The sequence below is a fragment of the Drosophila pseudoobscura genome, chromosome X (genome assembly GCF_009870125.1).
Source record: "Drosophila pseudoobscura strain MV-25-SWS-2005 chromosome X, UCI_Dpse_MV25, whole genome shotgun sequence".
NCBI classification, from domain to species: Eukaryota; Metazoa; Arthropoda; class Insecta; order Diptera; family Drosophilidae; genus Drosophila; species Drosophila pseudoobscura.
The window spans coordinates 12,769,600-12,791,625 of record NC_046683.1 but is presented as its reverse complement, the minus strand read 5'-3'; the positions used below and the strand labels follow the sequence as shown (position 1 = coordinate 12,791,625).

Sequence of the window (22,026 nt, the reverse complement as noted above, 5' to 3'; positions counted from 1 at the left end):
GAGAAGCAGCAGAAAAATTAGTTAAATAATAACCATATTATGATTATGATTATTTTATTTATATATTTATATATCGAACAGTACATTCCTAAACAGAATCAATTATACAATATTATCGCGATAAGTTACAAATAAATTAAAGTATTTATTTAAATTATATACAAAACAAAAAACAATTAACAAGAAAGAAAGGCTAGAGACCCTTGCAGATATACATGACCCTTCTCATTATGTAGATTTATATTAGACCGATAATTCATGTATGATATGGCCAACCGATACACGACAGTTCCGAAAAGTTGCATTTGGACGGACTGACGGACAATATCGAATCGGTTGTGTATTCCGATTAGAAATACGTGTAATTTATGAAAGTCCGACATCTGGGAAACATCTGTAACACCCTCCCCTCTGCAAGGGTCATTGCTATGACGAGTTATGTAACTCCCTTTCTCTTCAGAGCCCTACCAGTTTGCCTCCGATGATGTCTAGCTGATCGGTGATGCCCTTGGAGACGCTGCGAGCCAGCTCTTTGGGTTTCTGTACAAAGAGAGAGAGAGAGAGAGAGAGAAAAGAGTTAGGGAATGAGTGTGAGCGTGGAGCTGACCTTGAACACATCGCATTTGCCGGCAACGCACGACTGCTTGCATAACTGTCAGACAAAACAAAGCAACTGTCAAAGCAGTGTCCAATAAGAGACCAAATCCTAAGGACAAAGCAGTGGACAGAGGTCTGACCAAAGCAGTGACAAAAGCTTAGACCAAAGCAGTGTCCAAAGCATAGGACAAATCAGTGGCCAAAGCAGTCGCTGCATACGCTGTCGTCGTATTGTGCAATGTAATGTGCGAACCAACGGGCGAACAAACAATCAAACAAACTGTGAATTTCGGCACAGCACTCACCTGTATCAAGGTGTTGAGCAGATTGGAAAAGGCCTCGTAACCATTGACAATGGTCCGTGAGATGCCATCGAACATGTCACCACTGTTGCCGTACTTCTCGTGCTCGCTGATGGTATCCAAGATGGGAACGGGCTACAAACAAAAATACGTATAATCGCCTCCAGTACTAAAGTGAAGCATTACCCACCTGAGAAAGCTCGGCCACCTTCTTGTGGCTGTTCTCGTAGGCGCTGAGCACCTTGGATTGTATGGCCTCCTGCTCGAGGTTCACCGACTCCGCTGTCTGGGCCGGCTTGGACAGTAGCGGGATCTGCAAGGATCCGGTAAGCAGTTGTAGCTCCAACTCCAGGAGTTTTGAATGCTACCGATACTCACTTTGAAACCGGTCGTCGCCTCACTGACCGCTGAATGTGTGGACTCCGCCTCAGCAAATGCGTCGAGGGCCCCAAACTCTTCCGCCGACACTCTGGCATCGATGGGCGTGGCTCCGTCTTGGGTTGTGGGCGCTATAGGTGTGCCGCGAGTGCAGTGGAGGAGCAGCAGCAGCATCATCAGCAGTTGCAGCGGAAGCCTCATCACTGTCGTTGTCGTCATCATTGCGAAACCTGTGTGGACTCTTACGAAACCGAAGCTCTGAAGTAAACTGAAGTGATGTGAAAATGTCGCTAACTTTCGGGCTGTGTCCGCTTTTGGCCAGTCGCTGTCTGTGCGCGGCCAAGTCCAAATTTCAACTGAATCGCCGCGTCTGCGCAACGATTTTATTGGTTTAACCCGTCTACGAGTCGGGGCTTGGACTCTGAGCGAGCGTGTGTGCCGGGTGATAATTTCAGTGCTTGTGTAAACGACAGCGGTAGCCGCTACAGTAATGCAATACAATACAATCCAATCTAAGTAAAATTTAGTACAAGCCATTTGCGCAAGGAGATGTCTGTCGAATAAGAACGGTCGCAGGGAGCCCATTACAGCTGTCAATGTATAGATCGGGTTTCCCTTGAATTCCATATTGTGAACGAGCTGCAATGCCTGATCAGGTCTTATGTCATGCAATCATGCCACTTACTCTACTGTTTCCCCGCAGGAAACCTCTGGTACCAAAGAAGCCTCAAACTACAGTCAAGGTATCCGAATTTAAGACGAGCACAGTCCCAACCTATCAAGATAGCATTAGACAGACGGACAAAATAGTCAAAATATTTACCATCCTTCCCGATATTTGCACACTTTTCTTTATCCTAGCACATTGTAGCCCATCCTTACCTATATAATCTGCCCTATCTTAGCCAAAGTTCTACTCAAACTCATGCAGAGCTTGAGTTTCCCTATTCCTGCTTTTCCCTATTCGAACTGGTCTTGACTGATCGTTTAACTAACCTATCCCAATCTCACGTAACCCAAAACCAATTGAAAACGAGCTCCAGTTGACCCATCGAGTCAAAAGCACCTCTCCGTAGAGTATCGGCCGTAATATTAACGACCAAAGCAGTCTCAGAAAGCAGCGACAAGAGGGATTCGAAGCTTTTGATACCCTCGTAGAGGGTATACCTACTCGGCAATTGATCTGCTGATCTGGAGTAGATCGACTTCTCTGCTCTGCAAACATCAAAAGGCACTTTAAGAGGGTATTGCCAACAACAGTAATACGATAGCAACAGCAGCTTCAGCTGAAACCAAAGCCAATCCGGCAACTTGTTGCCGTCCACAGTACACAGCAGCTGGCATCGCGTGCCCCTCTCTGGCGCAACAATGAGGAAGGAAACCGATCGGTGTTCGTTTACTCAGTTAGTTGGTCAATCGGCCGACCGAGTTTGTGCAACTAGCTGCAGTCACAATCCATTACATGCCGCCACAGTCCACCCGCCAACGCCCACCTTTCCTTTCATCAATTAAAAACGAAAACATTTTGAGGCATTGTCGTTTATGGTACAATGTTGCTGTTGCGGTGTCATAATTATGTACCAATCAGAAGCGGATCCCTCAGCTGGGAGAGCTGTTGGTGTACATGCATACATGCATACATATACATATATATATATCGTCCAAGTGGTAATTGTCTTGTAATACTGCTTGAGCCATTGCAATAATGTCCTTTTCTCATTGGATAGGACTGGAATAGCAACGTCTCTTATTTCTTTATCATGGAACCTGAACTGTCAAGCAATTCATCAATAGAATCTGTCAAGAACGTCATTTCCACCAGGTCCTCTAAGCCCTATAATAATGGGAAAGAAGGCAGGCAAACGGTAAAAGCGAATCGGGATACAAAATTTGGCTGCTCTATCTCTTATAGTTTCTTATATTTAGGGGCTCATCGAAACGGACGGACGGACAAACAGACATGGCTATATCAATATCGATGCTGATCAAGAATATACCCCTATACGCTTTCTTCTGGCCGTTACACACACCCACATCCACTCTTTGGGTACCGGGTATAAATATAAACAGCTACAAAGGTTAAAAGAAGCAACAATCATAGTATTAGCATTAGAATCAAGAAGAGCATTAGTATTCAGATGTATACATTTGATAAAGAATGTTGGAGATAGTTAAGTTTATACAATATTTTAGGTTGTATTAAGTGTCAGTTTGGTCTGGATTTTGATGGTCCTGTGAGAAATTGAGATTGATTGAGAGAAAGCGCTCAAATTAATAGTTGGGAATTATGGTCCCAGCACCCCTCGAAGGGATCGAAAATGTCATCCTCTTCAGCTTCCTGTTCGGGATCTGCGTTGACGATGAGCTCACCGGCTATAAAGAAGCTATTATTCAGAATTTGGTTCCATTTCTGAATATACTTCTCACAATTCCTCTTTTTGAGTATCGCTTCAGCCTTGATCAATTCTGTCAGCTCTTGGCCCGACCACTTGGCGTACTTTCCCTTCGGACCAAAGTCTTCAAACAAATTCGACACATCGTAGATAACGTTCCGCAATGCAACCAGATATCTGAGAGTCCCATTGTTGCAATTATATTCTGCAAGCTGCTCTTTAGTCAGAAGGAGTCCACTTATCGGCTCCAACTGTATGCTGTAGTCCTTCTCGTCAAAGGTGGCGGTGTCCAGCTTGAATCGCGTCTGCATAAAGAACAAATAAGCCATCCCGAAAATAATGGCTATGATGGCGATGGTGCACATCGAGGTAACTGCCTCACGGAGCAGTTCGCTCCAACACAAATCGAACACAGACGACATTTGTTGTTTTCCTTATTTTTCTGGAGTTTTCATTGTTTCCGAAATACTACTAGCACGTTGCTGTTTTCTGTTTTGACTGAGGGATTTCCAGCTCTGCCTTGTAATCGATGAACAGAGTTTTGTTAACATCGAGAGATAGCCTACTGGGCACTAGAAGAACGAAGTATCGGTGTGGGGTTTTAGGCAACCGCTTCCGTTTGGCTTTCAAATAATTTAATTTTTCCCAGCATCTATTTCGGCTTTGTTTTCCAAAACGTATAAAATATGTAACTCAGCTTCTTATAACTTATATAAAGATAACTTTGTGTATGAAACTATAGGCCGACTTAAGATTAAGAGAACTATAGCTACTACTGAAGCTCGACTTCATAAATTGTATACCTAATTGATCCTTAAATTGTCTTCTCCAGGTGGGGATGATTCAGGGCGTTAGACCTTGAGGACTTGGGATTCAAATATGTAATGCTTGTCCTTCTTTTGGCTTTGGTCTATGGCACAATCACCGGAAGAGCGAGATACAGATCGAGAAATAGTTCAGTTCTTTCACGTAGATCGGTATCTGCTGTGCAGAAATTGATGGATACTCCCAAGTTCACAGATTAAATGATCGGTCAACAACTTCCAAGTAGTTGCCTTCAATGAGATCACTATATCATATAGTGACCATAGAACCAATGGGTGCAAATACGATTATTTTCTGTAAAGGGAACCTAGTGAACCTTGTACTTGGATCCATTACCAATTGTCCAAGATGTTCTTGCGGTACTGAAAACTGCAATTGAACGTACATGAAGGCATTTCGCATGATTTTCGCATAGAAACCCATGTAGATATTGCATAGTCGAAAGAGTATGCCTTGACCCTTTTCCCACGCCAAGAGTTACCAGACATTTTGGCGTGTCAGTGCTGGCCTGTCTAATTAGGGTTTCCCACTGCAGAGGCCAAGATTTATGTCTCATAAATCGATATATCAAGCAACCAATTGTCGGGATACCAATTGACAGAACAGTAGACAGTGAACGGACCGATATCTTTATGGCTCGAAATGTAATTGGGATTTGCGGGTGTCTGACGCAAGCGTTGAGGCATTTTTCAGTGCCCTTATCGGTTGTGGGATGTGTGCTGCCATTGTCTATATATATACATCTGAGCACATTTATTTAAACGAATACGTCTATAGTGTATCTATTATCTATTATATCAATGTATGCGTTCAGTTTTATTGGAAGCCTTCGTTTCGCACACACGCGTACGTGGAATATTTATTTACAGAGTACATTAAATAATAAAAACTAATCGTACATCTTTTCCGTTTCGAAAGCTCAACAAATCGCAAAAAAAAAGCTCCTATTATTATTATAAAAAAAAGACATGTAATATGTGTATAAGTGCATATGGGAATGCTCTGCATGTCCAATTTTGTACTCTCCTCGAATTCCTCTCCGCCCAACCCACGTCGAGCATATTGCACAAATTATTGATGGAATTACGCTGCGATGCCGCGGATCTGCGTACGGCGAATCAGTTGCCAAACTTGATGGTCTTCTCCCCGTGCTGACTGAAGCTGGCGCTGCTCCGATTCGAACCGTTCTTCAGTATCCCATTGGAGCTGAGCGTGGTCGCGTTGCCGCCGTTCACCTTCCTCAGTGTCTCCCGCTTGGTTCGCTGCTCGCCGTACTCCCCGATGGTCACTGTGCCCAGACGTAGGGTTCGTCGCTGCTGCTGCTGCTGCATTGATGCTGCTGCTGTTGCTGGGGATGTTTCTGTTGGGGATGATATGGTTCCATGATTGCTGCGCAGCTGGACGGCATCGTAGTCGGGCTGTGGTGTGGCCGGCGGTCGAAAGCCGCCCACACTGATGCTAGCACTGCGCATCGGTGACATGGGCTGTTTGATTTTGGATACCAAGCCATTTCCGTTTGCAGCTCCGTTTCCAACACCGTTTCCATTTTCATTGCTTAGCCTCAGCATTTGTGGTCTAGGCTGTGGATTGGCAAATTGCGGCGGCTGCAAGGGACAGAGAGTGGGTTATTAGCGACGGATGAGGAATGGAAGCCAGTACAGGCTGGAGACCTGGGTTAATATGGCTTACCGGTGGCGGAAGTTCCGGCGTTCCATTGCTGGCCGCTCCACCATTCGTGTTCGTAGCACTGGCACTACTCTGACTGGAATTCTGTGGCGTTGTGCGGCTGTTGATGTTGCCATTGCCATTGCTGTTGCTGTTGCTGTTGCTGGTGGTAATGTTCCGATAGCAGCTATCGTCTGGCATTATCGAGGTGCGCTTCAGTGTCTCCCCGCGCTCCTGCAAAGAGTGAGAGTAAAAGCATTAGCAAATTCCATTAGATGGTGGGTGAGCGGAACTCTCTCCCCCAGCCACAGGCTGGGATCATCATCATCATCAGCAGCAGCACAAAAGGTACCTGATAGGTGGACATGGTTACCAGAGGTCGACCGATGGTCACGGGTCGCATGGTTGGCATATTGCTGCCCTCCGCTTGCCCCGCTCCGTTCTTCACACGTAGCAGACTACTCATTTCTCTTTGGGCCACAATCAATCTGTTCGGCTGCTAGCTGGCAGCAAGACTGGGCGCCCGCTGTCCGATGCCTCCCGACCTGGCTCTGACTCTGGGCGCTCTTTGGCGACGCAGTTCGCTCATCGCGTCGGCGCCCCCCGATTAGATAAAACCATTGAGGAGGAGTACTCACAATCAGAATCACAATCATTGCCCCGCGCCACTGCCCCGCCCCGTCCCCTAACTCTGCTCTGCACACTCTCTCTCGGTACCCGCCTCTATTTGCTTTTGGGCCATTTGTTTGCCTGCCTTTTGTTTTGGTTCCTTCAGTCAACATTTTGCCCCGTGCCCCTCCCCGAGTGGCGTGAGTCATGCCCGTGTGCCACGATGACCGTTGAGATTGATTTTTTGTTAAAGAGTGTCGCTAACATCGGTAACAATTCAACTGTCATCGGGGGAGTATTTATTGCTCAATTTCTATGAGTCGGTCGACCACTCATCGATCGACTGCTGCGAAAGCTGCTTCCTGCACTACACTACTTGAAAGCATAATTAATCGGCATAATCGGCAATTGATCGAACAATTAGTCCGACAGAGATCCCCACAGAGACGTTCAGCTCCCCCCCTCTGGTTTTAGTGCTATCTGCGCTCCACTTGGCCACGATGGAATGGGGAACGCCACTCCACAATCGAAGCGTTGATAGCCCTTCGAGGCATGCTGCGTCTCGCGTCTCCGCTCTCCACCAAACAGCAATTGGCCAACAGTTTGATTAGGTAACATCTACAACAATACTACATACAATGGCTGGGGGGCCAGGGTAGTGGGGGGCTCAACTGGCCAACAACAAGTGCAGTGCAGCCCAAGAGGCTCGCTTGACCTTTACAAGTAGCTGGTGATGATGATGATAATGATGATGATGATGCTGCTGGCTGCTGGGAGCTGCTGGCTGGCTCACCTTGTGCTCGCTCTCATGGAACCCGTTCCTGAACATGCGCTGGTGCGCTCGCTTGAATTCATCCATCAGCGCTGTGTGCTGATCGCCTCCATTCGCTGTTCCACCTGCTGCTGCTGCTCCTCCTCCTCCTGCATTGCCCCGCTGTCTGTGCGACACTTGGGCAACTGCATGGCTGCCAATACAGCTGTTGCTGTTGCTGCTGCTGTTGCGGTGGCTGCTGTCATTGTGAGCGATCTGATGGCGATCTGCATTTCCATTTAATTCTCGATTGTTGCGTTGCTGCTGCTGCTTCTGGAATAGTTTCTGGAATTAGTGGCCTGGCAATCGCCTACCTGATGGGCACAAGTCTCACCTCTTTGCGCTTCTTGAGCTCCTCGGTTATGGCACTGGAGAGGCTGCTACCCCCAGCACCCCCTTCGCTGGCGCCTGGTCCGCCACCTTCGCTCATTCCTGCTTTTGGCGGGGGTGGAATAGGTGCACATCCTCCTCCAGCTGCAGCTCCAGCTGTTGCTGGTGTCCTCAGGTGACTACTACGTTTCATGGTGGTGCTGCTGCTGTGTGGTGGTACTGTGCGGGACTGTACCTTGTCCGTTGCCGAACTGGAACTGGAACTAGAGTGGCTGGCTATGAACGTATTGTTGATGGAGGTGCCATTCTCGGACAGCTTGATGATTGTCTTGTTCAGCTGCTTGCCCTGGATTTGAGCCAGCGACCAGGAACCTGAGCCACCGCCAGGAACCGCCTCCTCACGCACAGCTGTTAGCCGCTTGGACTTAGCATCGGCCCAGCAGGGACTCTGATCCCCGGTCACCGAGCTGGCGGAGCTGTTGTATCCGCTCGATTCGCCCGGAAAGAGGTCACAGCCGGCGGCGGTGCGCACCACCATATCCAGCTTGCTGGAGCTCTTCATCACGGCCACCGCCTCGCTGAAGAGCACGTCGGAGAAGTCGATGCTGTTCACGCTGAGGATCTGGTCGCCGGGCCTCAGGCCGGCCTCTCGCGCCACACTCCGCTCCTTGGTGAACTGCACAAAGATGCCCGGCTTCCACTCCGGCCCCTTGCAGATGCCCAGGCCCAGTTTGGTGCGCGGTGCCACATGCAGCACCACGCTTATGTCGCGGCTGGCGCTCCTTCGGTCCGTCTTGAAGGAGCTCTCCGAGGGCGTACCACTGACGCTGGGCAGCTTCACCACGCTCCACGACAGACGCTCCTCGGGCTGGCTATTCGGGGATGGGTTAGATCGGTTAGGGATTAATCCTTAGAGATCTGGGATCATTTTTGACTTACTCCCTGACTGGCAGCATTCCGACGCCCCGCACTTTGAGCGTGACCCGATCCTGGCTGCCCACTAGCTGGATGAACTCCTTGTGCACGGCATCGTCCAGCCGAAAGCCATTGATCCGCAAGATCTGGTCACCAATCTGCAGGGGGAATCGCGAAAGAGAACCGTGAAACACAGAAGAGCTGTCGGAAAAGTCACCCCTCACTTACCCGCAATCCCTTTAGCTGCGCCTCGCCGCCGTGCTCCACATGGGAGACAAAGAACCCGGTTCCGTGCTCCCGGCCGCCACGCACCGCAAAGCCGTACGTGCTGGCACGCTCCGGGCCACCAGCCAGGAGGCGGCGCTGATGCGGACGCACCAGCCGCAGCACCCGCAGCCTGGAGCTCGTCGGGATGGCGCACCACGAGGAGGCGGCCGTCGTTGTCAGGGTCATCACATCGCTGGACGCCGAACTGGTTGTGGATCCCTGCATGCTGCTGCTGCAGTCCGTCGATGCCGAGGCCGATGTCGATATCGAGGCCGAAGTTGCTGTCATCGTCATCACTGTCGACAGTTCTGGTTCAGGGCAGGCTGCTGCAGGGAAGAGAACAAAGACCCGGGAGGCTTTAGGTTCGTTCGAACGATTCAAAAGGACAGGTACTTGTAGATGCGGCTAAGGCATCAGACCATTTCATTTACGAGTAGCCCAGGGGCGATTTCAGAGAGGAATCGCTTTATTTGCTGAACATAAGACCTGATCTGGACTAATGGTTAGAGTATTTTTTTTCTTTTCTCAAATAGTCCTCGAAAACAATGTGACCAAAGCTCAAAGGTCCCTCGGCGCTCCATCTGCACGAGCAAGGTCTTAGCAAGCCCACGCATCGCATTCTCACGCCTTGAGCTCCCCCAACACCTGGTGTCCCATAAGCGAGTAGTGTCATCTCTCAAAACTCTGTGATCAATCGACTGTACAACACTTTTGTTTCAACACTGTTTCAATCACTTTTGTTGAACGGAATGTGAATGGATATCTGTATCCCTGATCTAACACTCTTCTCGGTGGAGTCCATGGAATGGGCTTCCAAGATGAAGGAAAAACAGTTCTGGTGTGGATCGTGGTGACATTAAAAACCGGCTTGTATTGGTTCTATTCCATTTTCCTGGTGTCAAAGCATTACTCTTCTGTGATCTTGAGAACCGTACGTTTGGGATATTTTCCCCATAGCAGATCAATCAAGCAGCATCGTACCATACCATACCAATTCATATTATTTTCAATAAATATCCCATCTGCATTTATCGGAGCATCAATCGATAACAGGTTACCAATCGGTTACGCACTTGGAAAGCACTTCCATTTCCGATGGAAACGTTTTGGCGTGTTCCATGCGAAAGCTAAAGAAAGTGATTGGAAAGGGGAGTGGCTGTGGCTGTGGCTGTGGCTCTCCCCTCCTTCTTCCACCTCTTTCCCCCTCCTCGATTGGCGACGTGCAACGCCTGACAAGTGATGCCAGAAGTGAAGCAGAGAAGGAGAATAGAGGGGAGAGGGAAGAGCCGCAGAGCCGCAGAATGGAGGAGAGCCGAATGCAAAGTGAGCAAAACTTGAACTTGCAATCGAAATTCCCCCCGAAAATTGGGTCACACGCATCGACAACGATGATGATGATGGTGCTGGTGGTGGTGCCGGCGCTGGTGGCATTGGCAGTGGCAGTGGCTGTAGTGGTGGTGGTGGTGCGGCTGCTGGTGTGGTGGTTTCGACTGCTTTCACGCGCCACTGCCACTCCATTCCAGCGCTGGGGCTCTGGCTGCCACTTCCACAGCTCCGAGATCACATTCACCAGCGTCGTGTCGTGTCGTGTCGTCGCATAATTTCACTTTTTCACGTAATTCTACGCTTCACTTGCAGCGACGCCGGCAACGAGCCAAACGAAAGGAAACGAAACGAGAAAATTATAGAAATTTATTATTGAAATTGCACTTCCAGTGCTGGCTCCCCCGCTCCTCCCTTTGCCAGTCCAGAAAATCCCTCTCCGATCTGCTCGCAGCATATTTTTGTTGGCCATATAAATCACTTATTTACTGAGTGATCCATGGGCCATTCAAGAGCTAAAGTTCAACCCACTAACGATAGTGGGGGGGGGGGGGGGGGGAAAGGTGTTTGGCCCGATGTTGCCACATGCCACAGTTACCCTCGCTCGCTCACTGACGTAACTCCGCTCTCGGGCGCCCAATTACTCGAATCAAAACGTTTATAATTGCCGGCACACACAGGCCCAATGATGAAACCTCCGATTCGGAATGAAAAGACACTCGTGGTGCAGAAAATAATTCATTAATCTAGGATTTCATGTATTTAGATGGTTTCAGTCGATCCAATCGAAGCAGGATCGGCGAAGGATCGCCTCTGGTCTCGTTCAAGGGCTCTGCCAAAGCTTATGCCCCTAGCCGCCTGATCGTGAGCGGCGAGAGCTTCAATCTGTTGTCAGTCCTCTCATACGCTGGGGAAGAGAACTCTCAGAGAACTCAAGAGAACGACAACACAGACTTGCAGCAGCTTCAAGTCAGATCAAGATCCCACGCAAGATGCTCTTCGAAGCCCTCCATCTACGCCCAATGTGCCACAATATTTGATGCATGACGCGCTTGTAACAGAGCAAATGTTTAGTAAAATACGAGTAGTGATGCAACTGTAATGGATAATGGCTCTTTTAATAGATGTGACATGAGGCGGTTCAAAAGGTAGTTCCTGTGGCTGTCTCTAGCGACTGGCAGATTGGCACTTAGTTCGAGTTGGCTAATTGCTTCAGTTAATCAGTGGCAACAGTTCAATTGATTGATAAGTGATCGAACATAATTGTTTGCTGCGAATGGAGTATGTTATTCAATTCAATCGTTCGATCGGCAATCGAATGCAGTGGCGTAAGAGTTTTCAAAGAAGGAAATTGTATTCCACTGACACAATTTCATCAATTTATACCATATACCATTCAAAATCGAGCGAGATCCCAGGTGTGTTCGGAGCTCCTCAGCTTTCCCCGCTGTCAGCCGGAGAGACAGTGGACACGATCGAGAGACAGAGACCCAGTTCTTCTTAGGTGAAACTCTTTGCAATCAAAAGAAATGAAAATGAAACAAAGCCCGTACAAGACCAGCACAGAATGTTCAGCACAGTGGAGGAGCGTGATTATCAATTTAAAGAGAATCGTTGCTAATGCGAGTCCAACGAATGTCGGATCTGAATGGGGCAATGGGAAAACACTTAACGCTCTTGTCACGCAGTGCTCGTAATGCCCGCAGAGGGCGTGGCAGAGAGAGAACGAACAACATTGTAATGCTACGTGAGCTTCCAGCAAAAGAAAACACTCACATGAACTGAAAACTGGAACTGCGATGCTGGACCGAGACCGAGACAACATCTCGAATTATCAAAAAACTTACACAGAGAAAGTCCATGTCCAGCAGCAGACAAGACAGAAGCAACACTCCTCAAATAATTGCTACGTTTCTGCTGCTTAGGCAGATGACATGCAAAACATGAAATCAAACAAGAAACAATGTTGGAGATACCCTCGATTCAATCCAGGGTATTGTGGATTTGAGTGTAGGTTTGCACAAGAATTCATGTCCACTTCTAAAGAGAATGTATGCACTGTATGCCCTTACTCGAGTCACGCAAACGACATGTATTTTGTTTCTGGTCCCAGTTTAGAGTCGAGCATCAATGTATTTGGGAGTTCGCTTCTCGGAGCAAAGGAGCACTAGGAGCAGGTTGGAGCACCAATCTTCTTTGAATGACGTGGATTACAACTAGTAGATGTCTTTAAATTTGTAGTGTTACATATATTGAACTGCTTGAATAAAGAAAATTAGCTGTTTTGGACTGACATTCACGCTTGAACGATACTATCTCTAATTCGGGAAAACAATCTTTAAATATCTTTCACCAAAAAAGTATTTAGAGCTGCGGCCACGAGTCCGAAACCGCCTTTCTTTTTTTGTTGTTTGGTTTTCCCTAGCGAGACACTTCTTGCGGGCTCTTCTGGGGAAATGTTGAGCATAAAAATTGTGCATGGAAATAAAAGTAATAATCAGCAGCCAATGGTCAAAGCAGCTTGGGTTTTTTCTGGTGCCTGCCTCAGCACTTTTTCAATTAAATTTCAACCCGAAAGCCGAAAGACGAGAGCCGAGAGCTGAGCAATTGCCAAACGGAAACCGTACGGAAAGTGTCAACAAAGTGCCGCAGAGGCGTGACAGGAAGTGTATGTAGATGCCACAGCAAGAAGCAAGCAGCAAGCAGCGAGCAGCAACAACTCATTAGAACTAATTGGAGCGGGGCAGGGAGGGGTCAAGTTGAGGGGTGGAGCAGTTGGACGATGCCGCGCGCAGGTGAAAGGCCGTCAAAGAGTCGGACTTTCGTTTGGGGGCAGAAAATGCTATGACTGTAGCTGTAGCTCTGTTGTAGCTGCAGTTGTTTGTTGAAACTTAATTGTAACTGCCAAATAATTTGTTGCGGCCACAGAAATGGATTATCATTATAATTATTATATCTGTTGCTGCCCCACTGCGGCTCTCTTTCTATTATTAAGTGTTGAAACGACAGCACCAGCAACCGAAACGGAGTGGCGGGACGGCATTCCGCCTGCCTGATCGATAAACGGATACCTTCAGGTAGCTGCTCAGGTCTTTCAGCAATGCCTCGATGGGGGGGTATTGAAGGTGGAGTCAATCCAAAGGCAGCATGCAGCATGCAGCATGCAGGCTCCTCTGTTCGGACTTGCTCCGATAATTGCCATCAATCTCACGCTGATAAATTGCAGACGGATGTGGGATAAGTGGGCCTGCAATGTCATTGAATTACAGGTATTTACCTGTTACGATTGGGCTTCTAGTATACCGAATGCCGAATAAGATCGTTGCAGATCGCAGCTTTCTTTTCGAGTGTAGGAAAGGATTGAAGCTGGGCCGGAGCTGTGCATCGATTCTGTAGCAAACAATCAATATGAAAACGTTGCAAGGTGAGACTCCTCTCAGGCCGAAATGCGAAATGGCGGGGTTTAGAGATGCCAAGGGGCAGAGGGGGCCCCTCTTGTCCCCCATGTCGACCGTCGAATGTCGAATAGCATTCCATCATCATCGCGTTTGCTGTCCAAGTCTTTTGTTGATCTGCTTTAACGATTGCTGCTGGAGTGCCTCTGAGTCTGGGTGTCGTCTCCATTATTAGTGGGTGAAGAGGGGGGATGGTAGTGAGTGGGCTTATCATTAATCACGTTTTAATTGCTCACGTGTCTGAAGCAGAGCAAAGGCGAATATTTGCACGTATTTCTTATACGTATTTTCCCTTGAGATGATTTTCAAACACAAATAATTTCCATACTTGCAGGGGGTTCGGTTCGGTTCGGCTTGGCTGGCTGCCAAATGAAATTACAATAAATAAAAGAGAAATTTCTGTTGAATTTTCTGTCCAGACAACAGACACCAGACAGCAGACACGTGAATGCGCATCTATCGCATTGGAGATCCTCAGAGGCTCAGTCTTTGGCTGTGGTGCACCTGTGTGCCTCTTTCAATGCTTTTACTTCCGCCGATGATGCTGCCTGGCAGCCAGGCTGCCTGGCTGCAATCAGGCAAACGCACGACTGACAACGTGACAAATTGTCGATAATCTAAGTGCCCCATTCCATACCCAAATCCATCTGGCTCTGTCTCTGGCGCTGCCTCGTGTGTCCCCAGGAAGGCATTTTTCTGGTGAAACTCCTCTTTCGTGTGTGTGTGTGTTGCTTATCGCCAAATTTGCAGGCAATGTCAAACGTGGGTTATGCCACCAAACAGCAGACAGCAGACAACAGAAAGCACACAGAAGACAGAAGACAGGAGGAGGATGCGCCATAGCCAGAGACAGAGCCAGAGCCCAGCCATGGCCATAATCGTGATGCCAGCAGCCAGTCGACTCCATAAATACCAAAGCGGTTGCCTCTGCTGTTGGTGTTGCCGCTGCCGCTGCCGCTGCTGTTGCTGTTGTCGTGTGCAAGGAAGCGTCTCCTCTGTGTGGCAGCTGCAACAACGGGGCTCCTTCGTCTGGGAGAAAGCTGGGGGCACAAACTTTTACTCTGCCTCATTTTAATTGCAGAACATTAACAATGCGCCAAGGATTGGCTCTACCTCTGGGTATGGCTCCTTGGCTTTCACCTTCAGCCAATTAGGATAGCGGCAATGGCTGGCCTTATGCAATGCCTGGCCCTTGGATGGTAGGCCCATCTCAATCTTCAGATCTCCATTTACTATTGAAAGCCCCACATGTCTGTGTGTGTGTGTGTGTGTGGCATGTGGCAACAGCTCTTGCGGGTAATCATCAACCACTGAAAACAATTTACATTTTGCGCCTCGAATCATTCAGAGCTTTTTTTCTGTGATTGCGTGCCAGATGAGCGGCAGATGAGCTCAAAGAGACACTCTACGCCGTATTGCGTCAGCTGGAAATTGGCTCTGCCACAGGCGCCACCAGTGCGAGCAGCGCCACCAGCTGCCTTGTGGCAGCAACAATCGCCTCTTCAATCAACTGTTGGCTGACTGTGTGGCTGCTATTGAACTTTTGCTATTTTGGCCAAGATTCCCACACACCTGCTGTGGCAGACGACGTTGCAGCTGCTGCTACCCACCCACCCACTCTTGCAGCGTGTGAAACGTTGCAGCAACACGGCTGTCGCTTTGCTTTGGCTTTTGCTTTCGAGGCGTGACACGAAACACTGGCTTTCAAGTACGTTTCGGTTGGCCCTAATGCACAGGTAAATGACCGCTGAATGGCGGCGCAAAAATTGAATTGTTTTGCATAAATTGATGTTTCGTTCGTCGCTGTTTCGGTTTCGGTTTCATTTCTGTGGCAGTGGCAGTTGCAGTTGGCAGTTGGCAGTTGTTTTAATTGAAGTAGTGCCTCCTCTGTTGGGCCCACGCGCAGCAGCAGCAGCTGCCACATGGAGGAGGCCCAGCTGCCAAGAGTCTTGCAGCAGGCGGGGGAGTGGAAGTTGGCGTTGAAGCTGCACCAGAAACTGGATTGGCAGGGCGCGGCTGCTGGCTGCTAGCTGGTGGCTGCTGGCTGCAGACCATCTGCAGATCATCATTTCGACAGAGGAGAGCCTCAGATGCTGCGGAAGGCAGGCCAGGCCGACTTCTGCTGCAGCGAAAGTTGTCCAGGCCATTTTTCTCTCCTGCAAAGACATCTTCTTTTTTATTGCTATGAAAGTTAGTAGATCGTTAGACAACACAACATATAATACCAAAATCCAAGAGCCACAACTGTGTAGCACTGGGAAAACTGGTAAACTCGGTAACTGGATCTGCCTGGGGATCTAGGGGGTTCTTCTGGGCCCTCCAAAATGGTCTACAAATACCGATTATAAAAATTAACATCAGCAACAGCAGCAGCCGCCGCCGCTTAGCCAGCAGTCGTTTGTTTATTGGGCGGAGGGGGCCAAGAAGGCAGGAAGGCTGACTGGAAAGGCGGCTTGGCTTATCCTACAAATGCCAGACAAGCAGCCAAGAAAATCCAACCAGTCCGAGAGTCGCCGCCGCCGCCTGCCTGTCTGTCTGTCTGTCCGCCTGTCCGTCCGTCTGTCCGCCTGGCAGAAATGCCATTTGAGGCTAACTGGGCGGCGAGGCGAACTGGTTGCCCAGGCCAAGAGCTGGAGCCCGTCCTCGATGGCTTGGGTTACAAAAGGAGCCTGGCTCTGGCTCTGTGGCAGTGGCACTGCCTGTGTGTGTGTGTGTATGTGCCTTGGGCAGCCGCAGGCGGCAGGCAGCCTCAGTTTTCTGCATTATAATTTCAATTTTGTGTATATATGAGATACGCGCAACTTGAATTGGCATTTTCCATTTTGCATTTTGCAATTTGCAACCAAAACTGCAACTGCAACTGCAACTGCGGCTGCGGTTGCGGCTGTTAGGCCATTCCGCAGGCAACTGTCCGGGTAATTAAACCACAATTAACGCCTCATCATGATGGGAACCACAACGATGATGATGATTACGATGATGGGGATGACGGGGCTTGTGCTCTGGCCAGGAAATGCAATTAACCGATTGGCCCACAACTCAGGCTTCAGTCATTTGAAAGTCTCCGTTGCCGCCGCCACTGCCGCTGCCCCTGCCGCTGGCTGCCTCATGCCTCACCACAGGCGTTTTCGGCCGGCCAGGTGCTCTCACTATCCCTCGCCTCCTCTCGAATGCCCAATTGCTGGCGGGGATTGCATAAGAGATTGGTGTCGCTGCAATGATCAATCAGTCATTCAGATGTTCAATCATAATGGGGGGTAGTGGGAGAGACAGGGACAGGGAATGGCAGAAAGACAGTACGGGAAAACTTTCTTCCGGCAACAGGGAACTTTCTTCCTCATTTTTCTAATATGAGAGCTCAAACAGAGAGCTATGCCCCGCTATATCCTGAGGCCGAGAAAATGTGAGAGATAGAGAGAGTCGTACTGCTTTTTTCCTTTAGGGACAAGCAGTGGAAACCCAAACCGAGGGGTCCTTGTTCAAAAGGGACAGCCAGAGAAACGACCACTCTCCCGCGGTTCTTTCGGAGAGAGAAAAAGAGAGAGACACAGTGAAAACTTTTGCTTACCGTCCGTTTCTCGGAGATAAGGGTGACAGGCATTTCACTCGCATCCCTACCTAAGAGCGACAGGAATACACATACAGGCAGAACTTTCCTCTGCTCTTTCTTTTCTTCTTGGTCTCTTCGTTTGAGCTAGACTTTACAAATATTTAGAGCAAAACAAGACACAACAAAAGCAGAAATAAGAGTCACAACAATTGAAGGCCGCGGCACAATTAACGCATTATTTATTAATAATATCTCTCTCTCGGCTCTCTCACAAATTGTGTCGCCCGTTAAGCAGCTTAAACACACACACAAGCGCAGACACACACACACATACCTACCAACGGTTTGGCGGAAGGAGGAGGCTGCCAAGCAACGGCAAAATAAAGCGTCACATTACACTCTCGAACTCACACACACTCACGCCAGAACACACAGGCATTGAACATCCCAATGGCTTGCATATATGTATACAATGCAATGTATATGTATTTACCTCATTTGCAGTGCGGTGGGGCGTCCAAAAGAAGCACAAGTATTAATGTTAAGAAGAGCCAAACAAAAACAAAACAAAAACCAAAGAGCAACACACGCGAAACTCTTGCAATTAGAGCGCGGCAACAATCACAAAGAAGCGCGCAAATTCTTGCTTCGGAGAATCTGTTGTTGGATTCGCGGCGGCGACGGGGCTGGCGGCGCGGGGATCGCAGAATCAGCGACGCGAATAACAACAAAAAGATCGCAGAGGCTACTGCTGCCGCATGCACTTTACACTTTTGTGGCTTGAAGTGCGAGCGCGCTCAGGTGAGACGACAGACAGGACAGGTGCAGTGAAAAATTGAAACACTTTCGATGTGCCTTTCCTTTCCACGAAACGGAACAACAGTTGCACAGCAAAGAAAAAAAAAATATCAGTCAGAAAAGTGCGTGTGCACGTAATGCGGTTATTATTGCACTTAAAAACACTATACACCGGCGCAATATTTCTTATGTTTACTGTTTACGAATTGTCATGTGTAGACGGTAGCCCGCGAAACGTGTGTACAGCGAAACGAACCGCGCAGCCAAAGCCGAGTTTTTGAAGTGCCGCTTAGTAACCGCCGGTCTATCGATCAAGGTGGACAAGCTGGGCAAGGTGTGTTGTTTAGATGTGATGTAGTTGTTAACTACACATTTGCTACATCATGGAAGGAAAAAGTGGGTATGGACAAGAGGCAAAACGGCCCGGAAAATGCAACGAGTACAAAATACGAGCCTTATATTGGGCCCCTCAATTAATTTAATATAAAAGAAACTCCACTAACAGATAAAATTATCTACTAAAGAATCCACTGTTTTCTGTAGCACATTCAAAATTACGACTCATTTTTTCGTTGGATTATAAACGTCTGGCTCATAGAAATATACCGAAATACACTGTCTCGTTTTTAAAATATACCGTACGAACTTAGCCCTATTAAGCCCCCTTTATTTAAACAGCATACCATTCATTTTAGGAGGCCGCACACTCCGATGGCCAGGAAGATCTCATGCGACGTCACTCTCCTGGTATTCCGGTTCATATGAGCGAGTGTGCGCTCGATGAAGCCTGTCCACCAGCTGAACGGCGCCTGATCGGCAAAGGACCTACTCTCTCAGGATCCTAGGAACCCAAACCGTCGATTGGCATCAAAATCTCGACTTCGAAAATGAGGCCGATTTTTTGAAAATTTAATGATGTAACCATCATGATTTTTTGCGAAAATCGTGAAAAAATTGATGTCCTTTTTTCCAATGGCAGTCGATTTGCAGGACTTTCCCGATCACGACAAGACATGCCACGCACTGATCGGTCCATAAATAGTCGAGATATAGCTTGAAGAAAAAAAACAGTATTTCACAGATACGCAAATCCAAATCTTTGGAAGGCTATATCTTGGAAAAATAGGGCCATATCGGTGAAGGACCTACTCTCTCAGGATCCTGAGAACCCAGTCGATTTTCAGGACTTTCCCGATCACGGAAAGACATGCCACGACCAGATCGGCAGCTTTTCAGTCGAGATATAGCTTGAAGAAAAAAACTAGTATATCAAAGATACGGAAGTCCAAATCTTTGGAAGGCTATATCTTGGACAAATAGGGCCAGATCGGCGAAGGACCTACTCTCTCAGGATCTTAGGAACCCAAACCGTCGATTGGCATCAAAATCTCGACTTCGAAAATGAGGCCGATTTTTTGAAAATTTAATGATGTAACCATCATGATTTTTTGCGAAAATCGTGAAAAAATTGATGTCCTTTTTTCCAATGGCAGTCGATTTGCAGGACTTTCCCGATCACGACAAGACATGCCACGCACTGATCGGTCCATAAATAGTCGAGATATAGCTTGTAGAAAAAACTAGTATTTCAAAGACACGCAAATCCAAATCTTCGGAAGCCTATATCTTGGACAAATAGGGCCAGATCGGTGAAGGACCTGCTCTCTCAGGATCCCAGGAACCCAAACCGTCGATTGGCATCAAAATCTCGACTTCGAAAATGAGGCCGATTTTTTGAAAATTTAATGATGTAACCATCATGATTTTTTGCGAAAATCGTGAAAAAATTGATGTCTTTTTTTCCAATGGCAGTCGATTTGCAGGACTTTCCCGATCACGGAAAGACATGCCCCGACCAGATCGGCAGCTTTTTAGTCGAGATATAGCTTGTAGAAAAAACCAGTATTTCAAAGATACGCAAATCCAAATCTTCGGAAGGCTATATCTTGGACAAATAGGGCCAGATTGGTGAAGGACCTACTCTCTCAGGATCCTAGGAACCCAAACCGTGGATTGGTTTCGACAACAAGGACTTTGACTATGACAACCATGGGAGAGGCTACGCCAGCTACTAGATTTTAGAAAGATATCGTTGTTTTTAGGTTTAAGATAGGTACTAATGTTTTCCACTTGTTTATTTATTTATACTAAGCTAAGTTTTGATCAATAAAACTATTGAAAAATCATCCTTGCTGTATTCTGTATTGGGAAAACTGTCCCGATTACAAAAAGGCGTGTCACGCCCTGATCGGTTCACAAATAGCGGAGAAAACTAAATTTTGTTGATTGGGGAAAAGGTCCTTGATCCTTGATAAGGACTCCATCAAATCAGGGACATTTTTTCAATTACAGGAGGCCATCGTACGCCCAGATCAGCCCACAAACAGCGCAGAAAACTGAATATGTATAGTTGGGGTTGCTGAAGTCCTTGCCGAAGGATCAAGGACAATTTTCTGATCCCGGTGGGCCATGGCACGTCCCGATCGGGTCACAAATAAGGGAGAAAATAATATGTATATGTCTGGTGAAAATATGCTTGATCCTTGGTCCTTGATAAGGACTGTATTAGATCAAGGATGCTATTCCGAACACAGGAAGCACGTCGCAAGTCTCGATCGCTCTACAAATAGCCGAGAAAGCTAAATATGTATGGTTGGGGTCGTTGGAGTCCTTAACGAAGGATCAAGGACATTTTTCTGATCACGGTGGGCCAGGGCACCTTCCACTCAGGCCACAAATAAGGGAGAAAACGAGATATGTATGTATATATGTCTAGAGAAGACATCCTTGATCCTTGGTCTTTGATAAGGACCAAATGCATCAAATCAAGAATGTTATTCCGAACACAGGTAGCCGTCGCATGTCCCGATCGGGCCTCAAATAACGGAGAAAACAAAACTGGCTCGTAGCTAGCTTTAAAAATGTAGTTCAAGAAATCACCGATGGGAGCGCCACCGTACAAAAAGAATAGAGTCGCGTTAAATGGCTGAGATACCAGGCGAACAGAAATCAGTAGAAGGTAGCTTTTTTTAATTTTTTGGGTCCCCAAAAGTATGCAACTTTTTTTCATTTTCTGCAGTTACTTGCTGCTGATTTCTGTTCGCCTGGTATCTCAGCCATTTGACGCGACTCTTTTCTCCCTTATTTGTGACCCGAACGGGACCTGCCATGGCCCACCGGGATCAGAAAATTGTCCTTGATCCTTCGGCAAGGACTTCAGCAACCCCAACTATACATATTCAGTTTTCTGCGCTGTTTGTGGGCTGATCTGGGCGTACGATGGCTTCCTGTAATTGAAAAAATGTCCCTGATTTGATGGAGTCCTTATCAAGGATCAAGGACCTTTTCCCCAATCAACAAAATTTAGTTTTCTCCGCTATTTGTGAACCGATCAGGGCGTGACACGCCTTTTTGTAATCGGGACAGTTTCCCCAATACAGAATACAGCAAGGATGATTTTTCAATAGTTTTATTGATCAAAACTTAGCTTAGTATAAATAAATAAACAAGTGGAAAACATTAGTACCTATCTTAAACCTAAAAACAACGATATCTTTCTAAAATCTAGTAGCTGGCGTAGCCTCTCCCATGGTTGTCATAGTCAAAGTCCTTGTTGTCGAAACCAATCCACGGTTTGGGTTCCTAGGATCCTGAGAGAGTAGGTCCTTCACCGATCTGGCCCTATTTGTCCAAGATATAGCCTTCCGAAGATTTGGATTTGCGTATCTTTGAAATACTGGTTTTTTCTACGAGCTATATCTCGACTAAAAAGCTGCCGATCTGGTCGGGGCATGTCTTTCCGTGATCG

At 47.6% G+C, this 22,026-nt stretch overlaps 3 protein-coding genes across 3 annotated transcripts; all 3 read right to left on the bottom strand.

The window, feature by feature from the left end:
* Positions 1–37: 37 nt before the first annotated feature.
* On the bottom strand, positions 38–1,659 carry LOC4814673 (uncharacterized). The gene is made up of 4 exons (XM_001354807.4): positions 1,278–1,659; positions 1,090–1,212; positions 903–1,034; positions 38–540 (listed from the first exon to the last, which is right to left on the bottom strand). Exons 1-4 carry the CDS (start codon positions 1,497–1,499, stop codon positions 457–459), a joined length of 561 nt encoding a protein of 186 aa, XP_001354843.4. The 5' UTR covers positions 1,500–1,659; the 3' UTR covers positions 38–456.
* Positions 1,660–3,450: 1,791 nt separating this feature from the next.
* Positions 3,451–4,200, bottom strand: LOC6901457 (uncharacterized). Its single transcript, XM_033382788.1, has 2 exons — positions 3,705–4,200; positions 3,451–3,650 (listed from the first exon to the last, which is right to left on the bottom strand). The coding sequence occupies exons 1-2, from the start codon at positions 4,090–4,092 to the stop codon at positions 3,544–3,546; spliced, it is 495 nt and encodes a 164-aa protein (XP_033238679.1). The 5' UTR covers positions 4,093–4,200; the 3' UTR covers positions 3,451–3,543.
* A 1,067-nt stretch (positions 4,201–5,267) lies between these two features.
* Positions 5,268–18,519, bottom strand: LOC6901459 (uncharacterized). The gene is made up of 7 exons (XM_033383393.1): positions 17,914–18,519; positions 9,054–9,418; positions 8,850–8,983; positions 7,915–8,782; positions 7,563–7,853; positions 6,185–6,394; positions 5,268–6,099 (listed from the first exon to the last, which is right to left on the bottom strand). The coding sequence occupies exons 2-7, from the start codon at positions 9,384–9,386 to the stop codon at positions 5,614–5,616; spliced, it is 2,322 nt and encodes a 773-aa protein (XP_033239284.1). The 5' UTR covers positions 9,387–9,418; positions 17,914–18,519; the 3' UTR covers positions 5,268–5,613.
* Positions 18,520–22,026: the final 3,507 nt, after the last annotated feature.